The sequence below is a fragment of the Dreissena polymorpha genome, chromosome 1, assembly GCF_020536995.1.
Source record: "Dreissena polymorpha isolate Duluth1 chromosome 1, UMN_Dpol_1.0, whole genome shotgun sequence".
In the NCBI taxonomy this organism is placed as follows: Eukaryota; Metazoa; Mollusca; class Bivalvia; order Myida; family Dreissenidae; genus Dreissena; species Dreissena polymorpha.
Window position 1 is genome coordinate 45,162,972 of NC_068355.1, and position 19,026 is coordinate 45,181,997.

A 19,026-nucleotide genomic window follows, 5' to 3' on the forward strand; every position below is an offset into this window, starting at 1 on the left:
TCTGACGTTACGTACACAAAATCTGTGACAAGAACACAAAACGTTTCGTACTCAATAGTGTACAAAACTTATATTTCGTACTCAACATTTTGCGGGAAGGAATTTATGATAAATTTTCATAATATTTCCCTTAAGAACGATTTAAGTTTTATAATTAAAGCAATGATAAAGGTAATTTTGAGCAGAAATGAACATTTTCAAGGATTTTTTACATGAAATAAGCACTTATCAAGCACTTTTTCAAGGCCAACCTTTGTTCAAGGGCTTTTCAAGCCTAGGACTCGTTTTCAAGCACTTATCAAGCCCTGTGCGAACCCTGTCCTAGGCGTAAGCATTCTTGAGTTATCATCCGGAAACCATTTTACTGTTTTGAGTCACTGTGACCTTGACCTTTGACCTGAAAATAAATAGGGGTCATTTGCCAGTCATGATCAATGTACCTATGAAGTTTCATGATCCTAGGCGTAAGCATTCTTGAGTTATCATCAGGAAACCATTTTACTATTTCGAGTCACTGTGACCTTAAACTTTGACCTAATGACCTGAAAATAGGGGTCATCTGCCAGTCACTATCAGTGTACCTATGAAGTTTCATGATCCTAGGCCTAAGCATTCTTGAGTTATTGTCCAGAAACCATATTACTATTTTGAGTCACTGTGACCCTGACCTTTGACCTAGTGACCTGAAAATCAATAAGGGTCATCTGCCAGTCATGATCAATGTACTTATGAAGTTTCATGATCCTAGGCCGAAGGGTTCTTGAGTTATCATCCCAAAACCATCTGGTGGACGGACGGACGGACCGACCTACCTACGGCCGGACATGAGCAAATCAATATAACCCCTCTTCTTCGAAGGGGGGCAAAAAACTTAAAAAACAGAGCACCACATAACAGGTGCCACGCTTGGATGCAGGTACATTTTTGAAGAAATGAAAACTTGTTTTTTTTTCTTTTCTTTTTTAGAGGTCACAGTGACCTTGACCTTTGACCTAGTGACCCAAAAATGGGTGTGGCGTGTAGAACTCATCAAGATGCAGCTACATATGAAGTTTCAAAGTTGTAGGTGGAAGCACTTTGAGTTTAGAGCCAATGTTCAAAACCTTACAAAAATGTTAAGGTTTTAGCACAACACAGACACGACACGACAAAACGAGCTGGCTATGACAATACCTTGAGTTTTCTCGAAAACAGCCGAGCTAAAAACAAGAGATGTTTTTGTCAAAAACACAATGCCCCCTTTTGCGCCACTTTGAAGCCATATATTTGACCTTTGACCTTGAGGGATAACCTTGACCTTCACTCAAGATGTGCAGCTCCATGAGATACACATGCAAGCCAAATATCTTCAATATTGCAAAAGTTATGACCAAGGTTAAAGTTTTGGGGCACACACATACAACGAATGAATGAATGAATTTATGACTGACAGACAGGCCAAAAACAATATAACCCTGATCATTCAATTCGAGGGCATACAAATAAGAAGATAAGCCTGTACAAATTGCACAGGCTTATGTGGGACAATACTTGACGCAAGTGCATAGTCTTATTTTCCCACAGTGAGGCTTACTGTATCCTCTCTTACCTTGAAAGAGATGCCTGGGCAGCATTCTGGGTCATACAACTGGCATATTCCACACACTCTCTCGTAACGCGCAGCTCCATTTCAGAGAATGTGAGCAGCATGTGAGGAATATACTGGTCTTCAAGATCACAGAAGAAATGCTGAAACAATGAAAAGTCACTAACAACTTACTAACATTAAACAAGGGACAAAATTGTCACAAAACCAGGTTTTCATTGTGAAAAAAAATCTGATAAAGGGAGAAAACTCAAAGTGAACTTTTGAAATGAACAAACAAAATTAACCCCCTTTGTAAGTTTTTTTTTTTTTTTTTAAATCTATTTTAAGTCGTGGCGACCTTGACATTGGAGATATTGACGTGATTCTTTCGTGCGACACACCGTCCCATGATGGTGAACAAATGTGCCAAATGATTTTAAAATCTCACAATGAATGACATAGTTATGGCCAGGACAAGCTCATTTATGGCTATTTTTGACCTTTGAACTCAAAGCGTGACCTTGACCTTGGAGATATCGACGTAATTATTTCGCGCGACACACCGTCCAATGATGGTGAACAAATGTGTCAAATGATTTTAAAATCTGACAATGAACGACATAGTTATAGCCCGGACAAGCTTGTTCCGCCCGCCAGCCCGCCAGCCAGCCCGCCAGCCAGCCAGCCAGCCCGCCCGCCCGCATTCGCCAATCTAATAACCAGTTTTTTCCTTCGGAAAACCTGGTTAAATATTAAGCACTATAATCAAACTGATAACTCTTGGTGCAATACACCCCAATCCAGTCAATTTTATAAAGCATATTAACTAGACCTTTCTTAGAAACAGCAGATTGATAACTCCCTTCAAAATTCTAGCCTACCAAAATCTTGTATTATCAATACCTTTGACAAGAGTGTTCTCTTAGTAAAAATAGTTTTTACTATAAGCAACTCATTTTTAATTATTAAATTTAATGTTTAGTTTCAACCTCATTATTCATGCTCAACTACAATTCAAACTTTAGGCATATTGAGACATTTTTGAGTCACATTATTAGATAACAAGACGCCCATGAGGGCCTGAATAGCTCTACTGGTATAAACACTGTGCAAGTTTGGAAAGAATAAGATGGAAACTGTGTACTTAATCGTGCAAACAAGGAGAATTTTCTCAAATTTAAGGGGAGATTATTGTGAACTTATTTCTCGGATCCTGCTCATATGCAATAGGGTTCAAGTCCTCATTGATATAAAGATACTGTGCAAACTTGGAAATAATTGGATGAAAACTGTGGAATAATTTGCATAAACAAGCGGGATTTCAAAATTTTCTCATATTCAACGGGAAGTCATTCTGGACTTATTGCTTCGATATTGCTCTTTTTAAACAAGGGCTGTTTGAAAAACATGCATGCCCCCCATATGGGCTGTCAGTTGTAGTGGCAGCCATTGAGTTAATACGTTTTTGTCACTGTGACCTTGACCTTTGATCTAGTGACTTGAAAATCAAAAGGGGTCATCTGATAGTCATGATGAATGTACCTATGAAGTTTCATGATCCTAGGCCTAATTATTCTTGATTTATCATCAGGAAACCATTTTACTGTTTCGAGTCACTGTGACCTTGACCTTTGATCAAGTGACCTGAAAATAAATCGGGGTCATCTGCCAGTCATGATCAATGTACCTATCAAGTTTTGTGTCACAGGGGTAAAAAAATGTGTGCGTATGGAAAGGCCTTGTCCATATACACATGCATACCAAATATGAAGGTTATATCTCAAGGGACATAGAAGTTATGAGCATTTTTCGAAACCTAAACGCAGATTTCGAAATCTAAACGCAGACCCTAAGTTGAAGGTCAAGGTCACAGGGGTAAAAAATATTGTGTGTATGGAAAGGCCTTGTCCATATACACATGCATACCAAATATGAAGGTTATATCTCAAGGAACATAAAAGTTGTGAACATTTTTCTAAACCTAAACGCAAAGTGTGACGGAAAGACGGACAGACAGACGGACAGTCCGATCACTATATGCCCCCTTTTCTTCACAAGGGGCCATAAAAATGTAAAAAAATGAGTTGCAAACTGTTCAAAAAAAAAATCTTTAAGAACTGTTCACATTGCGAAAAAATAAGTAACATAATATTTAAAATAGTTAAAATCTGAGTCAAAAACATCTTAAAATTATGAAAATTTTAGTCACAAACTTTTAAAAAGAGGCCGAGGAGGGCCTGAATCGCTCTATTGCTATAAACACTCTGCAAGTTTGGAAAGAATAAGATGGAAACTGTGTACTTAATCGCGCAAACAAGGAGAATTTTATCAATTTCAAGGGGAGATTATTGTGTACTTATTTTTCCGATACTGCTCATAGGGTTCAAGTCCTCATTGATATAAAGATACTGTGCAAATTTGGAAATAATTGGATCAAAACTCTGGAATTAATTGCGTAAACAAGCGGGATTTCAAAATTTTCTCATATTCAAGGGGAAGTCATTCTGGACTTATTGCTTCAATATTGCTCTTTTTAAAAAAGGGTTTGAGTCCTCATTGATACAAAGACACTGTGCAAGTTTGCCAAGAATTGGATGAAAATTATGGACTTAATCACATAAAAAAACTGAATTTTCATTTTTTTTCTCAAATTCAAAGGGAGATAATTCTGGACCTATACCTCGGATATTGCTCATTTTTTATAGGGTTTGACTCATCATTCAGATAAAGACACTGTGCAAGTTGGGAAATAATTGGCTGAAAACTGTGGACTTTATTGCGTAAACAAGCCTTATTTCACAATTTTCTCAAATTCAAGGGGAGATAATTCTGGACTTTTTACTCTGATGTAACACATTTTCAATAGGGTTCAAGTCCTCATTAATATAAAGACACTGAAAAAGTTTGAAAAGAATTGGATGAAAACTGTCGACTTTATCACGTTAACAAGAAAAGGTCTAACGCACAAACGCACAGATGGACGATGGAAACCACGCCATGACATAAGCTCTTCAGGCCTTCGGCCAGTAGAGATAACAAGAGCACCACATAGAGACATAGAGGTGCCACGCTCGGCTGCGAAAGCTTGTCAGATTTTTTTTTTTTTTTTTTTATAGGTCACAGTGACCTTGCCCTTTGACCTAGTGACCCAAAATGGGTGTGGCGTGTAGAAGTCATCAAGGTGCATGTACATAATTATGAAGTTTCAAAGTTGTAGGTTGACGCACTATGATGTTGAGGCAAAGTTAAAGTTTTATATTAGAGGTCACGGTGACCTTGACCTTTGACCTAGTGACCCAAAAATGGGTGTGGCATGTAGAACTCATCAAGGTGCATGTACATATGAAGTTTCAAAGTTGTAGGTAGAAGCACTGTGATGTTAGAGGCAAAGTAAAAGTTTTATATTAGAGGTCACAGTGACCTTTGACCTAGTGACCCAAAAATGGGTGTGGCATGTAGAAGTCATCAAGGTGCAGGTACATATGAAGTTTCAAAGTTGTAGGTGGAAGCACTGTTAGAGGCTAAGTTAAAGTTTTATATTTGAGGTCAGTGACCTTGACCTTTGACCTAGTGACCCAAAAATGGGTGTGGCGTGTAGAACTCATCAAGTTGCATGTACATATGAAGTTTCAAAGTTGTAGGTGGAAGCACTTAAATTTTAGAGCCAATGCAAAGGTTTTAGCATGACGGCGGATAGCGAGGAGGCCAATACCTCGGGTTTTCTTCAAAAATAGCCGAGCTAAAAATTGTGGAAAATGGCCATTCTCTAAGAAGAAAAAAGAGGGCCATGATAACCCTGAAACGCTCACCTGACTAACCTTGCCACATCAACTAAAATTCTATCAGCCCATATTCAATCCCAAGCCAGATTTCATTAATTAATACATTCTGAAAAAATTTCATTAAGACATGATGAAAACTGTGACCTCTTTCATCTACACAAGGTTTTACTAGCATTGGCCCGGTGACCTAATTTTTGACCCCAGATGACCCATATATGATCAGGGCTTCCCTGGCCCAAAAATTTCTATAGCCAACATTTTAGCCAAATGTAATTTTTGTAGCCAAATTTTAGAAACTGTAGCCAAAGTTTTAGCAAAACATTATGAACCACCTGTTGTAAGTCTAGACTAAGGGGTGTAAAAGAAGAAACTACAAAACAAAGCTTTAATATGTTTATTACTATAATCATCATGTGTGCATAACAAAAATAAACAGTTTACAAGAAACCATTTATAGAAGTACATACATCATAACTCAAGCACATGTTCATAAAATAAGCATATGATATTAAGTCATATTATATTACATGAGCACATGATATTCTGAACATATATTTTAGCAGAAGGCCATAATCCACATCATGTGTGCATAACAAAAAACAACAACAGTACAACAAAACATTAATAGATATACACACATAACTCAAGCACATGTTCATAAAATAAGCACAGGATAAATTTACATTACATGAGCACATAATATCCTGAACATACATTTTAGCAGAAGGCCATAATCCGCCTCAACTTCAATCCACCCAAAATCTTGAAAGCACGTTTGAAATCAAACTTTTCCATTGGTGGGCTGTCTATGGACAAAATCAACAAGTTCTCCAAGTTTTCAATTTTAATAGAATTTCTGAGAGATGTTGAATGTCAATTCCATTTCTACCAAGCAAATTAACTACATTCTCATATATGCTCTCTGCATTTGCTCTTTGAAGTTCAGCCATTCCAAACTCATTAGTTTCCAAAAGTCTAACATAGGTCACTAAAATTTGCTTCACTGAAATGTCTGTACTCTCATCAATCACGATATTGTACTTGCATGATGTCTGTATCTTCTGGAGAAGATCACTCCTCAGAACTTAAACAAAATCAAATTTTATCAATCAATTTAAAACAAATCAAATTTGTTTAAAAGATGTTTTATTTATTTTTTTACCTGCAAGACACACAATCTGTTCAGGTCTGGAACCAGCGATGATGCGAGAGTATGTTGTGCAGCAAAGTACACATTAGTCATAGCCGACACAACAGTCGCTTCACTTTTGGATATTGCTGCTGCCTGTCATTGATGTTTTCAGACTTCAAGCTTGTGAGGCCTCCTAAATTTCAAAACAAAAAGCTCATTTTGAAAAGTGTCAATATATATTCATTATGAACATAACAAAAAAAATTGTCATTGTTAATATATTATTAATAATATAAAAATTGTTCATGTATATTCATTTTAATATTGATTGTCATTCTTTTTTATTACCTTTCAATTTTTCGTGTTTTGAAATGTTGTCTTTTTTCAACATACTACACCCAAAGTGAATGAATTTGATTTTTGAAACTGTATGCATATTTTGCAATACATCTTCTTTTGATTTTGCATTATAGTCTAACCACTTGAATTCCGAAAGCCAAACATCTTTGAATGATCTTTTATTAGATTTGATTTTTTTTTAGACCGTATCATTAGATTCGTCAGAATGTAAAGGACGCTTATGGTCGCCATAATGGCAGTCGCAATATCCGACACTTTCGCCGAAAATGTCAAGGGTTTTATACCCGTTCATCTATCGTCATTCACAATTGTAACACATTTAGCCTTTAATCATTACAAACATTACGAACTTCTCGAAATTAAAATCAATTATAAATTTCTTTACTTACGTTCATTGTGTGACTAAGTTGATAAAATTGATTGAAATTGGCAGCAATCTTTAATGTTTAATCAGATGCAGACAATACCAACTTCCAGATTGGTGTCAGACATTCGGTCTGACGGATTGACAAATTCTGTCAGACCGGATGAGTGTTTGTCAGACCATACAAAAAGGGAGAAAACACAAAATGAAATGACGGTTACACATAGTATTTATTTATATCATAATGACATATATAAAGTATGTACTATCTAGTAATATCATAAAAGTATGTTACTATATATTATTAGATATTATCAGATATCGGAATAGAGATTGGAATTCAAATAATTGATTATCTTCTTCTCATTGTCTCCTTTCTTCTGAAAATCTGAACAGTAATCACTCTTGTCAACTTTACAGTATTGATAATTGATTTGTTGAGTTTCTGCGTCAAAGTCTACGACATTATCAGGTTCAGCAGTCTCCTGCTCATCTAAGGTACCTTCAATAAAAATATGATCAATCACTGGAGTCTTGTCAAAATTTGTTTGCCAATATTCTCAATATAATAGTACCAGGTACCAGGTAATACTTTAGTAAGAAACCTCAGCATATCAGGCAAATCTCACAATACAAAATATAAAGACAATAAAATTAGTTGTGAAATAATCTTTTGGAAAGAAGACAACAATATTTTGGAAATGACATCATCTGAAAACAATTATACGTCAACGTTATTTTCGCTTCTCAATGCTGTTTACATTGAAGACAATTGACCTCTAACATATGCGAGCACCTTGCTGCATGGTCCCTGCTCTCGCATTTTGCGAATTGACATGCACATATGAGCGTGGAACTAGTACTTTATAAATATCAGTTTGGAAATTTCCAGACGCTGTCAGGGAATATACCGAGTTGCAACAGTTTGTATTTCAGATACATCGGAACACACTCGGCAAATTCCGTCTCTACGTTCAGAATATTTTACGAATATAGTATCGTGTGATCCGAGTTATTTCGGAAAATAACACGTATGACCAAACATGTGCGAGCTATTCTTATTGGAGGACACAAATACATGTTTTGATGGCAAATATTGGAATCCCACGGAGCATCAGACGATGATATTTAAGATATTTATTATATTTTTGAAGTCGGACATTTTGGTCCGACGGAATTGCAAAATCGATCGGACCTTGTCATAATCTGTCAGATATGTCCGTCGGTCTGACGAAGTTTGGTATTGTCTGCAGATGTAATTGTTAATATAAGCCGATAAGATGTACAATTACACCATTGTTTTGTTTTCACACCAGTCATTTTCCTTTGTCTCGATGACCTGTTCTGACCGGTGTTAATGCCGACTGTGTATCAATTTTTCGGGTCAATAACATGGCGATGTATTGAAGCACAGTCAACAGCTGAAAGAGTTTATTATCTGGGACAGCATTTGTCAGTAAAAAAATCGTTATTATTTTATTCGCTGAATTTGCTAAATTTTCGCCATTGGCGAATCTGGCGCACGGCAGCGGGAGCTCTGTAACGATTCAAAATCAGTTATTATAAGGATAAACATTCTGACCATATTTCATTAAGATTGGATGAAAACTATGACCTCTACCTCTATTGTCTACACAAGGTTTTTCTATTATTTGACCTAATGACCTAGTTTTTTACCCTAGATGACCCAAATACAATCCCAACCCTGATTTTATCAAGATAAACATTCTGACCAAATTTCATAAAGATTGGATGAAAACTGTGACCTCTATTGTCTACACAAGGTTTTTCTATTATTTGACCTAGTGACCTAGTTTTTGACCCCAGATGACCCAAATACAATCCCAACCCAGATTTCATCAATATAAACATTCTGACCAAATTTAAGAAAGATTGGATGAAAACTGTGACCTCTACTGTCTACACAAACAAATTGTTGACAGACACACACATGCAGGCATGCAGGCACATACGGACGCCGGACATCACACAGTCACATAAGCTCACCATGTCACTTCCTGACAGGTGAGCTAAAAAAGCCCTGCTGTATTCTACAGCTGGCACCCACCTGTCTGTTGAAGGCCTTGAGCAGGTTGATGGACTTGCCACACACAAAGATGTCCCTGGCCAGGTCCCTCAGAAACAGGGGCACACTGTCATCTATCAGGTCTGTGGCTAGGGTGTAGCCGTGAGTCCAGTAGTGCTTGTCTGTAGGCAACAAGAAAAAAATAGACTTAAAGAAGCGTCCCCATGATGTAATTGATATGATGTCTGCCTAGCAACCTGAAGGTCACGGGTTCCATCCCCACTGAGGGAGCGTTCTTTAGATCTCCACCAAAACATCAAGTACTGGTTCTAGGCCCAGGAAACAGACTTGAGAGCCTTCAAAAGGCCTGAGGCTTTCAATGTAATAGAGCTAAAATAATTAGGTTTAACTTATCTAAACAACCATTGCAAAAATTCCACTATAGACCATAGATAGAATTATAACCTTTGGAATTACATGTACTATGGTTCTTCAAAAGTTGTATATTTTATGTTAATCATAATCAGACAAAATGCAACAGAACTAGCCATTATGCAAAATGTTCTCTTCAAAATAGCGATAAACAAGATTTTTTTTTGTTAGAAACACTATGTCCCATTCTGCGCCTCTTTGAAGCTATATATTTGACCTTTGACCTTGAAGGATGACCTTGACCTTTCACCACTCAAAATGTGCAGCTCCATGAGATACACATGCATTCCAAATATGAAGTTGCCATCTTTAATATTGCAAAAGTTATGGCAAAATGGTAAAGTTAGAGCAAACAAACACACAAACCAACCAACCAACCAACAGACAGGGTAAAAACAATATGTCCCCCACTATAGTGGTGGGGAACATAAACAAGAGCTGTCAGAGGACAGTGCGCTCGACTATTCGAGTGCTTGACATTATAACGTAAGCCATCATGTTCATATTCAATAATTTATTAGACGATCTTTCAAAAATAAAACAAGGAAAAAAAATTAAAAAATTGGGGGGGGGGAGGGTTGAGAGGGGGTATAATGTGGGGTGTGGTCATTTATTTGACAATCTTTCCAAAATAAAAAAAGGAAAAAAAAAATTTTTTGGGAGGAGGGGGGGGGGGAGGGTAGGGGCGGGTGAGAGGGGGGTATAATGTGGGGTGGGGTAATTTATTAGATGATGTTTAAAAAAAAAATTGGTGGGGTGAGAGGGGGGTGAGAGGGGGGTATAATGTGGGGTGGGGTAATTTATTAGATGATAAAAAAAAAATATGGGGGGGGGAGGTTGGGGGGATGGAAGGGGATTCTGGGTAGGGGCGTGGGGTATTGTTTGGCTGGAATCCATTGTGGTATTCAGGTAAGTGTTGTTTTGTCAAAGTAATAATAAAATGTGATCATAAATAAAGAAGTCATGGCAATTTAAGCAAAATGTTCAATTATCTAAGTTTAAAAGGGGCCATAATTATGTCAATTGCTTGATACAGTGGTCTGCTCTTGTTTATAGGTTGGGGTCATGTTGGTTAACAAGAATGCAACATATAAAAGCAATATGTCAAAGGATATAGGAAATATTTGGGGTAGTACGCAAACTTTAACATAGATTTATCAATAATATGCATATTCTAAGTATAAAAGGGGCAATAATTAAGACAAAATGCTTGATAGAGTTGTCTACTCTTGTTTATAGGTTGGGGTGATTTTGGTAAACAAGTATGCAAAATATGAAAGCAATATGTCAAGGGGCAATGCAAATAAATGGGGTAGTACGAAAACTTTAACATTTGCTGCATATTCTAAGTGGAAAAGGGGCCATAATTATGACAAAATGCTTGATAGAGTTGTCTGCTGTTGTTTATAGGTTGGGGTCATGTTGGTAAACAAGTATGCAAAGTATGAAGCAATATGTCAAGGGACAATGAAAATAATTGGGGTAGTACGAAAAATTATACATTTGCACGCTAAAGGCACGGCATGGAATGGACCGCCAACCCCGGGGTGAGTAGGATAGCTCCACTTTATATATTTCATATATAATAGTCGAGCTAAAAATCCTTAATGCCAATTATTAAGAATTACACTCAAATAATATACATACACATTTTTTAGCTAAGATTGCAAAAGTGTGTTCATCTGAAATCATACAATGTTTGCAGCCCCACAATAAGAAAGATAATATTATAAGATACAAGCAGACATATCTGAACCGGACCTACAAATCCTTCCATAGTTTTTACTTGATTTTTTTTATAAATGTGCTCAGGGAAAAAAGGTCTTAATGATTGATTTTTGTGCAAAGTGTTGTCACAGATTAGCGTCTGCAGACTAGACAGTCTAATCTAGGATGACACTTTACACACATGCATTAAGCCAATGTTTAACAGAATGGGTGTGGCGTGTAGAACTCATCAAGGTGCGTCTACATATTTAGTTTCAAAGTTGTAGGTGGAAGCAATTTGATTTTAGAGCCAATGTTCAAAACCTTAACCTTGTTAAGGTTTTAGCACGACGCGGACGGCGGACGGCAGACAACATGACGAGCTGGCTATGACAATACCTCGGGTTTTCTCCAAAATTGCCGAGCTAAAAATTAAGCTAACAAATATAAATGAGCAGCGCTCTGTGAAAATGGGGTTTAATTCATGTGTGTAAAGTGTTGTCCCAAATTTGCCTCTGCAATCCACACAGACTTATCAGGGATGACACTTTCAGCCTAAACTATTATTGCTATGAAGAGACTTTCTTTACACAAGAAATATCATTAAAGCAGACAGTGTTGTCCCTAATAAGCCTGTACGGTTATGTGCTGGCTTTATAAAATTGATTAAACACTGTTGAAATTATGTTGGGTAAGTATGATTTAACGCAGCTTCCACTTTGATTTATTAAATTAAAATCATTTTTCTGCATGAACATGTACTATTCTCATATTCATTAAAGAGATTTTAACATATATCTATCTGTAATAGTTTTATCACAATATGTTTAAAGAACACCAAATATTCAAGAAAAAAGAACAGAGTGGCAAAACATTTCATTAAATGCAGCTAGAACAATTATGCGCTTTATGCCGACATGGAGAAAGTTTATACATATATATTTTCAAACAGCAACCATTGCTGTGTGTACGTAGAATCAGAGCATAAAGAATGATTTTGGTCTGAATTGTTAATATTCCTAAACGGCGACAGGTTATAATAATGAGCAATAATGACAGATCGGCTTGGTCAGTAAATATCAATTTAGTATTACAGTGTACATGCATTATCTACATGAAACTATTTAAAACATTGATTTAACTGAGGTTGGGTTAAGTGGAGGAACGTTTCAGAATATATAGCCATAAGTTTTTATTTGTAGTCATCACAGAGCTCAGTCCAACTTTCAGGTATCACATATGAAGGCTAGACTATGTGACCAGTGACACCAGACCCCACAGACTACAAAATATTGTAAGCTCAACAACCTGAAGGTCCTATTTTGAAACAAAATCTCTAAAACACATTAAAAGACAGTTTTACCTTATCCCAAAAAATTCCAAATTAATGAAAAACTAGGAAATACTAGGAGGTTTTACACAAAACTAGGAAAAACTAGGAGAACATTTAAAAAACTAGGAAAACTAGGAAATACTAGGAACGCTGGAAAGCCTGTTTAGACTAAATCCTTATCTGGAGCTCTGCTGGTCATACAGATAACAGATGGATACCCAAAAAACACACAACATGACTTAGTCAGTGGGCTGGAATAATATTGGACAGATAGAAATAAGTGGCATCCTGTTTACCAAGGACGGATAGATTTATATTCAGGCAAATGAATATCAAAATTTGATAGTTTGTCAGTACAACTAGCTTTTTAAACAAGATTGAACACAAGATGTGTTTGTGAAACACTATATCCCCCCATATATTTGACCTTTGCCTTTGAAGGATGACCTTGACTTTCACCTTTCACCACTCAAAATGTGCTGCTCCATGAGATACACATGCGTGCCAAATATCAAGTTGCTATCTTCAATATTGCAAAAATATGGCAAATGCTAAAGTTTGACACAAACAAACCAACAAACAAACCAACAAACAAACAGGCAGGGCAAAAACAATTGAGCAGTTAATCAGTTTATTTAAATACAGGAAGATTCAGGCTTATTAAAGTGCCAAAGACATTCAGTCATGACAGCATTTTTATAATACCAGGGAATAATCTACATGCGCGTCCCGGGTCTATTACGCACAAATATCGCAATAGACGCATAGTTTTGAAATATGTGGGTCCATTCGGACGCATTGATGAAACGAATCCGTTAACGCATACGCGAATCACGATTAGTACGAACCATCTTGGGTATGAGTCAAAAGTGTCGCGATGAACGCTGAGTTTAACCGAATGAGGCTTAAAGACAGAAAACAAGACTTTTGATTGGCTCTAGTCGAGCAGCTGCTGTATAATACGAACCAATTAGAATAGACCTTTTAAATAGAGTGTGTTTAATATTTTCTAGAGTCCCCGGATAAAAACCTGCTTTAACTTTTTGTAACTTAGTCATAAACAAGGGCTGTTTGTAAAACATGCATGCCCCCCCCTATATGGGCTATAAGTAGTAGCAGCCATTGTGTGAATACGTTTTTTGTCACTGTGAACGGTGGTGGTGGTGGTGGTGGTGGTGGTAGTGTAGTAGTAGTAGTAGTAGTAGTAGTAGTAGTAGTAGTAGTAGTAGTAGCAGTAGCAGTAGCAGTAGTAGAGTAGTAGTAGTAGTAGTAGTAGTAGTAGTAGTAGTAGTAGTAGTAGTAGAAGTAGTAGTAGTAGTAGTAGTAGTAGTAGTAGTAGTAGTAGTAGTAGTAGTAGAAGTAGCAGTAGAAGTAGTAATAGTAGTAGTAGCAGTAGCAGTAGTAGAGTAGTAGTAGTAGTAGTAGTAGTAGTAGTAGTAGTAGTAGTAGTAGTAGTAGTAGTAGTAGTAGTAGTAGTAGTAGTAGTAATAGTAGTAGTAGTAGTAGTAGAGAAGTAGTAGTAGTAGTAGTAGTAGTAGTAGTAGTAGTAGTAGTAGTAGTAGTAGTAGTAGTAGTAGTTGTAGTAGTAGTAGTAGTAGTAGTAGTAATAGTAGTAGTAGTAGTAGTAGTAGAAGTAGTAGTAGTAGTAGTAGTAGAAGTAGTAGTAGTAGAAGTAGTAGTAGTAGTAGCAGCAGCAGCAGCAGCTGCAGTAGCAGCAGCAGCAGCAGTAGTAGTAGTAGTAGTAGTAGTAGAAGTAGTAGTAGTATGCATTACAAAAATGCAGTTAGCCTTACATTTGGTAAAATTTAAATATATTACAAGGGAGGCAAATGCTGTAACAATAAATTTAAACTTATTGCATTTGTTTCCCCTGTATATAACAAAGATATAATAGTGTATTACCTCCCCTGTCCTGCTTATATTTAAATTAATCAACAAAATTAAACATTAATACAATATTTAATATACAAAATATACAAAAAATCTCATATTCTGATAATATTTTTATTGATCCACTGTATTTTACTAAAAGGATGATGTTTCATTGGACTGATAATTATAGATTTAGGATTACAGACCAGTTGCTTCAGTAATATTGTTCAGAGTGTGCCCTGTTGGCCGCGTATGCATTCTTGAGTTTTCATTCAAAAACCATTTTACTATTTTAAGTCACCGTGACCTTGACCTTTGACCTAGTGACCTCAAAATCAATAGGGGTCATCTGCAAGTCATGATCAATGTTCCTATGAAGTTTTTATGATCCTAGGCCCAAGCGTTCTTGAGTTATCATCCGGAAACCACCTGGTCGACCGACCGACAGACTGACAGACCGACCGACATGAGCAAAGCAATATACCCCCTCTTTTTCGAAGGGGGGCATAATAATACAGAAAAATGCCTCTGAAATAAGGTGTTGAAGCTTAATCCAAAACAAACAAGTCAACGGCTTGCAATTCGGACATTAACAATAATATTATCAGGTTCGCAATTCGGATGTTAACAATAATATTATAATTTACTTGAATCAAGATGAAATGTTGTAACAGGTTACATTTATGAAACAGATAATGTTATAGCCTATGTGAAGGAAAACAAGATAGTGATAAACCTAAATTTGTTGTTTTTGTTTGAACATGTTTTTGAGATTTTTTAAAAGTTTAATGCAAAATATAGTTATTGAGCTAGTGTGATTAAGACTCTTTTTCTTCATTACTTGGTATATTTCAAAATTTGGGACCCATTCTTTTTCAAGGTGGACTCATTAATTTTGGCCTGGGACTCATTTGTCTAAAATCTGCGAGTTCAAGGGACTCGTAGATAGTAAATTCTAGAGTATTCCCTGTAATATTGTCAAATAATTTTGAATAGCTATTTAAAATGTATGGCCAGAACTTGGTTCTAGGCTTATTACTATTTTGCCACACAACCAACGAACTAAAGATTGTTGTCTGTGCTATCAAATTCTATAAAAAGTCAGTTTCTATCCCTTTGAGAAGAGTCTACATATACACAACATCACTAAACTTGTATAGGATATGGTCCACATCGGCAAAGAATAAGGGTAAAGCATAAGTGAGGTCGAGATTTTATGAGAAAATTCATCTGTCCTCTTTATAAATGTTATTTAAAGCTGTGTATAAATATAACGTTCTAAGCAAATAAACCCTGGCTTGTTGGATTTTGTGTTTGTCTTTATCGAGATAACATTTTCAAATGAAATGTGGTGTTTGCATATTACAATAAACAAAGGGTTTTTAAGATAGGATGGTTGACATAATAATCTTAAAATCTATGGAGGTCTTCATAAATGCTATTAATTAATTTTGCCACTTTCTGCGAAAGATGAGTTCAATGAATGTGGGTAAATTGTTATTGCAAATAAGCCTGTGAAAACAGCAACGGCTAATCAGGGAGGACACTTATTGCTTTATTGTATTTTTTATTAAATGAGGTCTCTCTTTTTCTGAGAGAAAATCCAGTTTAGGCGGAACCTGCCGTCACTCATAAGCTTGTGCAGATTGCACTGGCTAATCTGGGACAACACTTTATGTACATGAATTTAGCTATTTTTCCCAGAGTGAGGTACAATTAAAATCTTAAAGGGGCCTCTAAACAGATATTGGCAAGTATTGAAGTTTGTCATTAAATGCTTTATATTGATAAATGTGAACATTTGACCCAAAAAGCTTCAGTAAAAACAAACAAGAATACAATTTAAGAAAGAAAACAAGAGATTGCGCCGCTTTGAAATAAAATGTCAATATATCATTCAGAAGGTTTAGAAATGATCGCCCTTTTAAAGCTTATTAATTCCCTTGGATTGTATTTTTTTTACTTTTGACCTTGAAGGATGACCTTGACCTTTCACCACTCAAAATGTGCAGCTTTATGAGATACATATGCATGCCAAATATCAAGTTGCTATCTTCAATATCACAACAGTTATGGCCAATGTTAAAGTTTTCGGACGGACGCACAGACTGACAGACGGACACAAGGAAAACCATTTAGGATGTATTCTTGTATACACCTTTACCTCTACAAAACATGGACATCTGTTTCAATGGAGAAAAGGACATCCCATAGCAGTTTCTAGTGAAGATACGACCACCTGAACTCTGGAATCCTGGAGGGGCCCGAGGACCTGAACTACACATCCTCTGACTGCTGCGTGTTGACTCGGCTCTTGAAGGTACTTTCCTCTCCTTGCTTGCACTATAATGGTAAGCCTTACCATCCTGCGCAGGCTTGTCTCCCCTGCATTTGGCTTCACATCTCTTACGCTGCCTCCTGTGCCTTGAAAAAGAAATATAGTGATTATAAAGAATTAAGTAATTAATGAGAAAAATATCAAGGTACCAGGTAATTTAGTTATTTTTGCAACAAGCTCTTTTATATGATCACTAAATCAAATAATTATCAAATTTTACACTGAAATCAATTAATGTCATTTTTAAGCAGCTTATATATGAGCTTAGTTCTGAGAAGACTAGGATTTCAAATGGCCTTCACCTTCGTTGACCTCTGACAAGCCTGTTTCATCCTCCTTGATTTCTGTGACCTTGACCATGGATTTCAGCAGAGGTTTGTTCACCTCTGCGTCGGACACTCTTGGTCGCTGGTTTCTCTCGTCCATGTCTGCATGTTGTCCACCCTCTGTCGGTCATACTGCTTGAACATCTTCGCCATGCAAAGCTTGAAATCCTCATAAGCAACCTACATTCAAACAATACATGAAGTGTAATTGATATTCATGCAAAAATGTCTGCTTTTAGCCCAAAAATTATCCTCAATGCCTTGACAGTATTAAAAGCAATAAAAATAATCACTATTTGGTGAAGTTCAATTTGATCTCATTCCCTAGTTTTGATCCCACCAGACCTCAAAAATGTAAAAAAATTGGGACAAGTCACAACTGATGATGGACAAAAAACACATCAAATCCCCCTGAACATGATATGAGCACAAAAAACTAGGGATGGCAAAATTATTCGAATAATCGAATATTCGATTGAATGGTCAGCATTCGAATAATAAATAATGATATTCGCATTTCTTTCCAAACGTAATTTCACCAATATTTAATGAACTGCGAACCGCTTACTAAAAAGCAACCGAAATCACTTGGGAGTAACATGTTTGACGTGACGTTCTTCGTGTCAAACTGATAACGCGGCCCGTATCAGTGTTGATTGCGCAATGCAATATACACGCTCTAAGAAAGGCGCCGACTGTTGTTTGCCAATGGGGTGCCAATTAACGGTTTCAATAGACTGGCGAATAATAATTAAGTTTTGTGATCACAGTATGTACAGCCATAAAAATGTGTGAATTACTCAAATCGCGCAATGCAATATACTAACTATAAGAAAGGGCCGAACTGTTGTTTGTCAATAAGTAACCAATTAAGGGCTTCAATTTACTTGCGAATAATAATTTAGTTTTTGTGATCACAGTTTGAACAGACATTTAAATATGTGAATTACTCAAAAGTAACAGATGATATAAATTAAACAATCATCAAGGAATCATAATTAAAATCTGAAAATGCCACCAGCCCCTTCCGCAGTATGGAATACTTTACACGGTCTGTGGATAAGAAGATCGCAACGTGTAATGTGTGTAAACTTAGTTTTACATATGCGCGGTCTGCTACAAATCTGTAGAATCATTAAAAAATAAAATTCTATGACACGATGTTTTTCATTCTATTTGTGCCCGATCACAGTATTGGTCATAGTATTAGTTGACAGCGATACAATTATTCGATAGCAGTGTTAATAAACAGCCTCGTATTTAGCAAATGGATATAACTTACAAACCAATGGAAATTAATACATAACAAGGTAAAATCAATCCAGCCGTTTTATGCGAATATTCGAATATTCGATTGAATGAATTTGCGAACATTCGAATACCAATATTGGTATTCGATGCCATCCCTACAAAAAACACACACGAATTCAGTGCAAATATTCCTTAACTCCTGCAGACATGTTGGTAAACTAAGTCTAGCTCCATGATTTAGTACAACCACAGATAACCAAAGTTTTTAACTCCACAAAAGCATGATATTTCAAAACAATGGAGCCACGCTATGGTTAAAGAGTGCTTAATGCATGTTTGTAAAGTGTCATCCCAGATTAGCATATGCATTCTGCACAGGCTAATCAGTGAAAACACTTTCCACTGTTATTGATTTTGTTATTTTTTCATTAAAAGGAAGTCTCTCCTAAACAAGCATCTAGTGTAAGCGGAAAGTATAATCCCTGATTGTCTTGTGTGGACTGCACAGGCTAATCTGAGACAACACATGTGCAACA

At 36.4% G+C, this 19,026-nt stretch overlaps 1 protein-coding gene across 1 annotated transcript in view; it reads right to left on the reverse strand.

The window, feature by feature from the left end:
- The window catches only part of LOC127871123 (uncharacterized), a 138,274-nt gene extending 120,935 nt beyond the window's left edge, over window positions 1-17,339 (reverse strand). Inside the window, exons 1-4 of the mRNA XM_052413858.1 lie at window positions 17,233-17,339; window positions 16,740-16,999; window positions 9,274-9,413; window positions 1,589-1,728 (exon numbers count right to left, since the gene is read on the reverse strand). Of these exons, the coding sequence (XP_052269818.1) occupies window positions 1,589-1,728; window positions 9,274-9,413; window positions 16,740-16,999; window positions 17,233-17,339 (647 nt within the window). The remainder of the gene's footprint in view (window positions 1-1,588; window positions 1,729-9,273; window positions 9,414-16,739; window positions 17,000-17,232) is intronic.
- Between the last annotated feature and the right edge of the window lie 1,687 nt (window positions 17,340-19,026).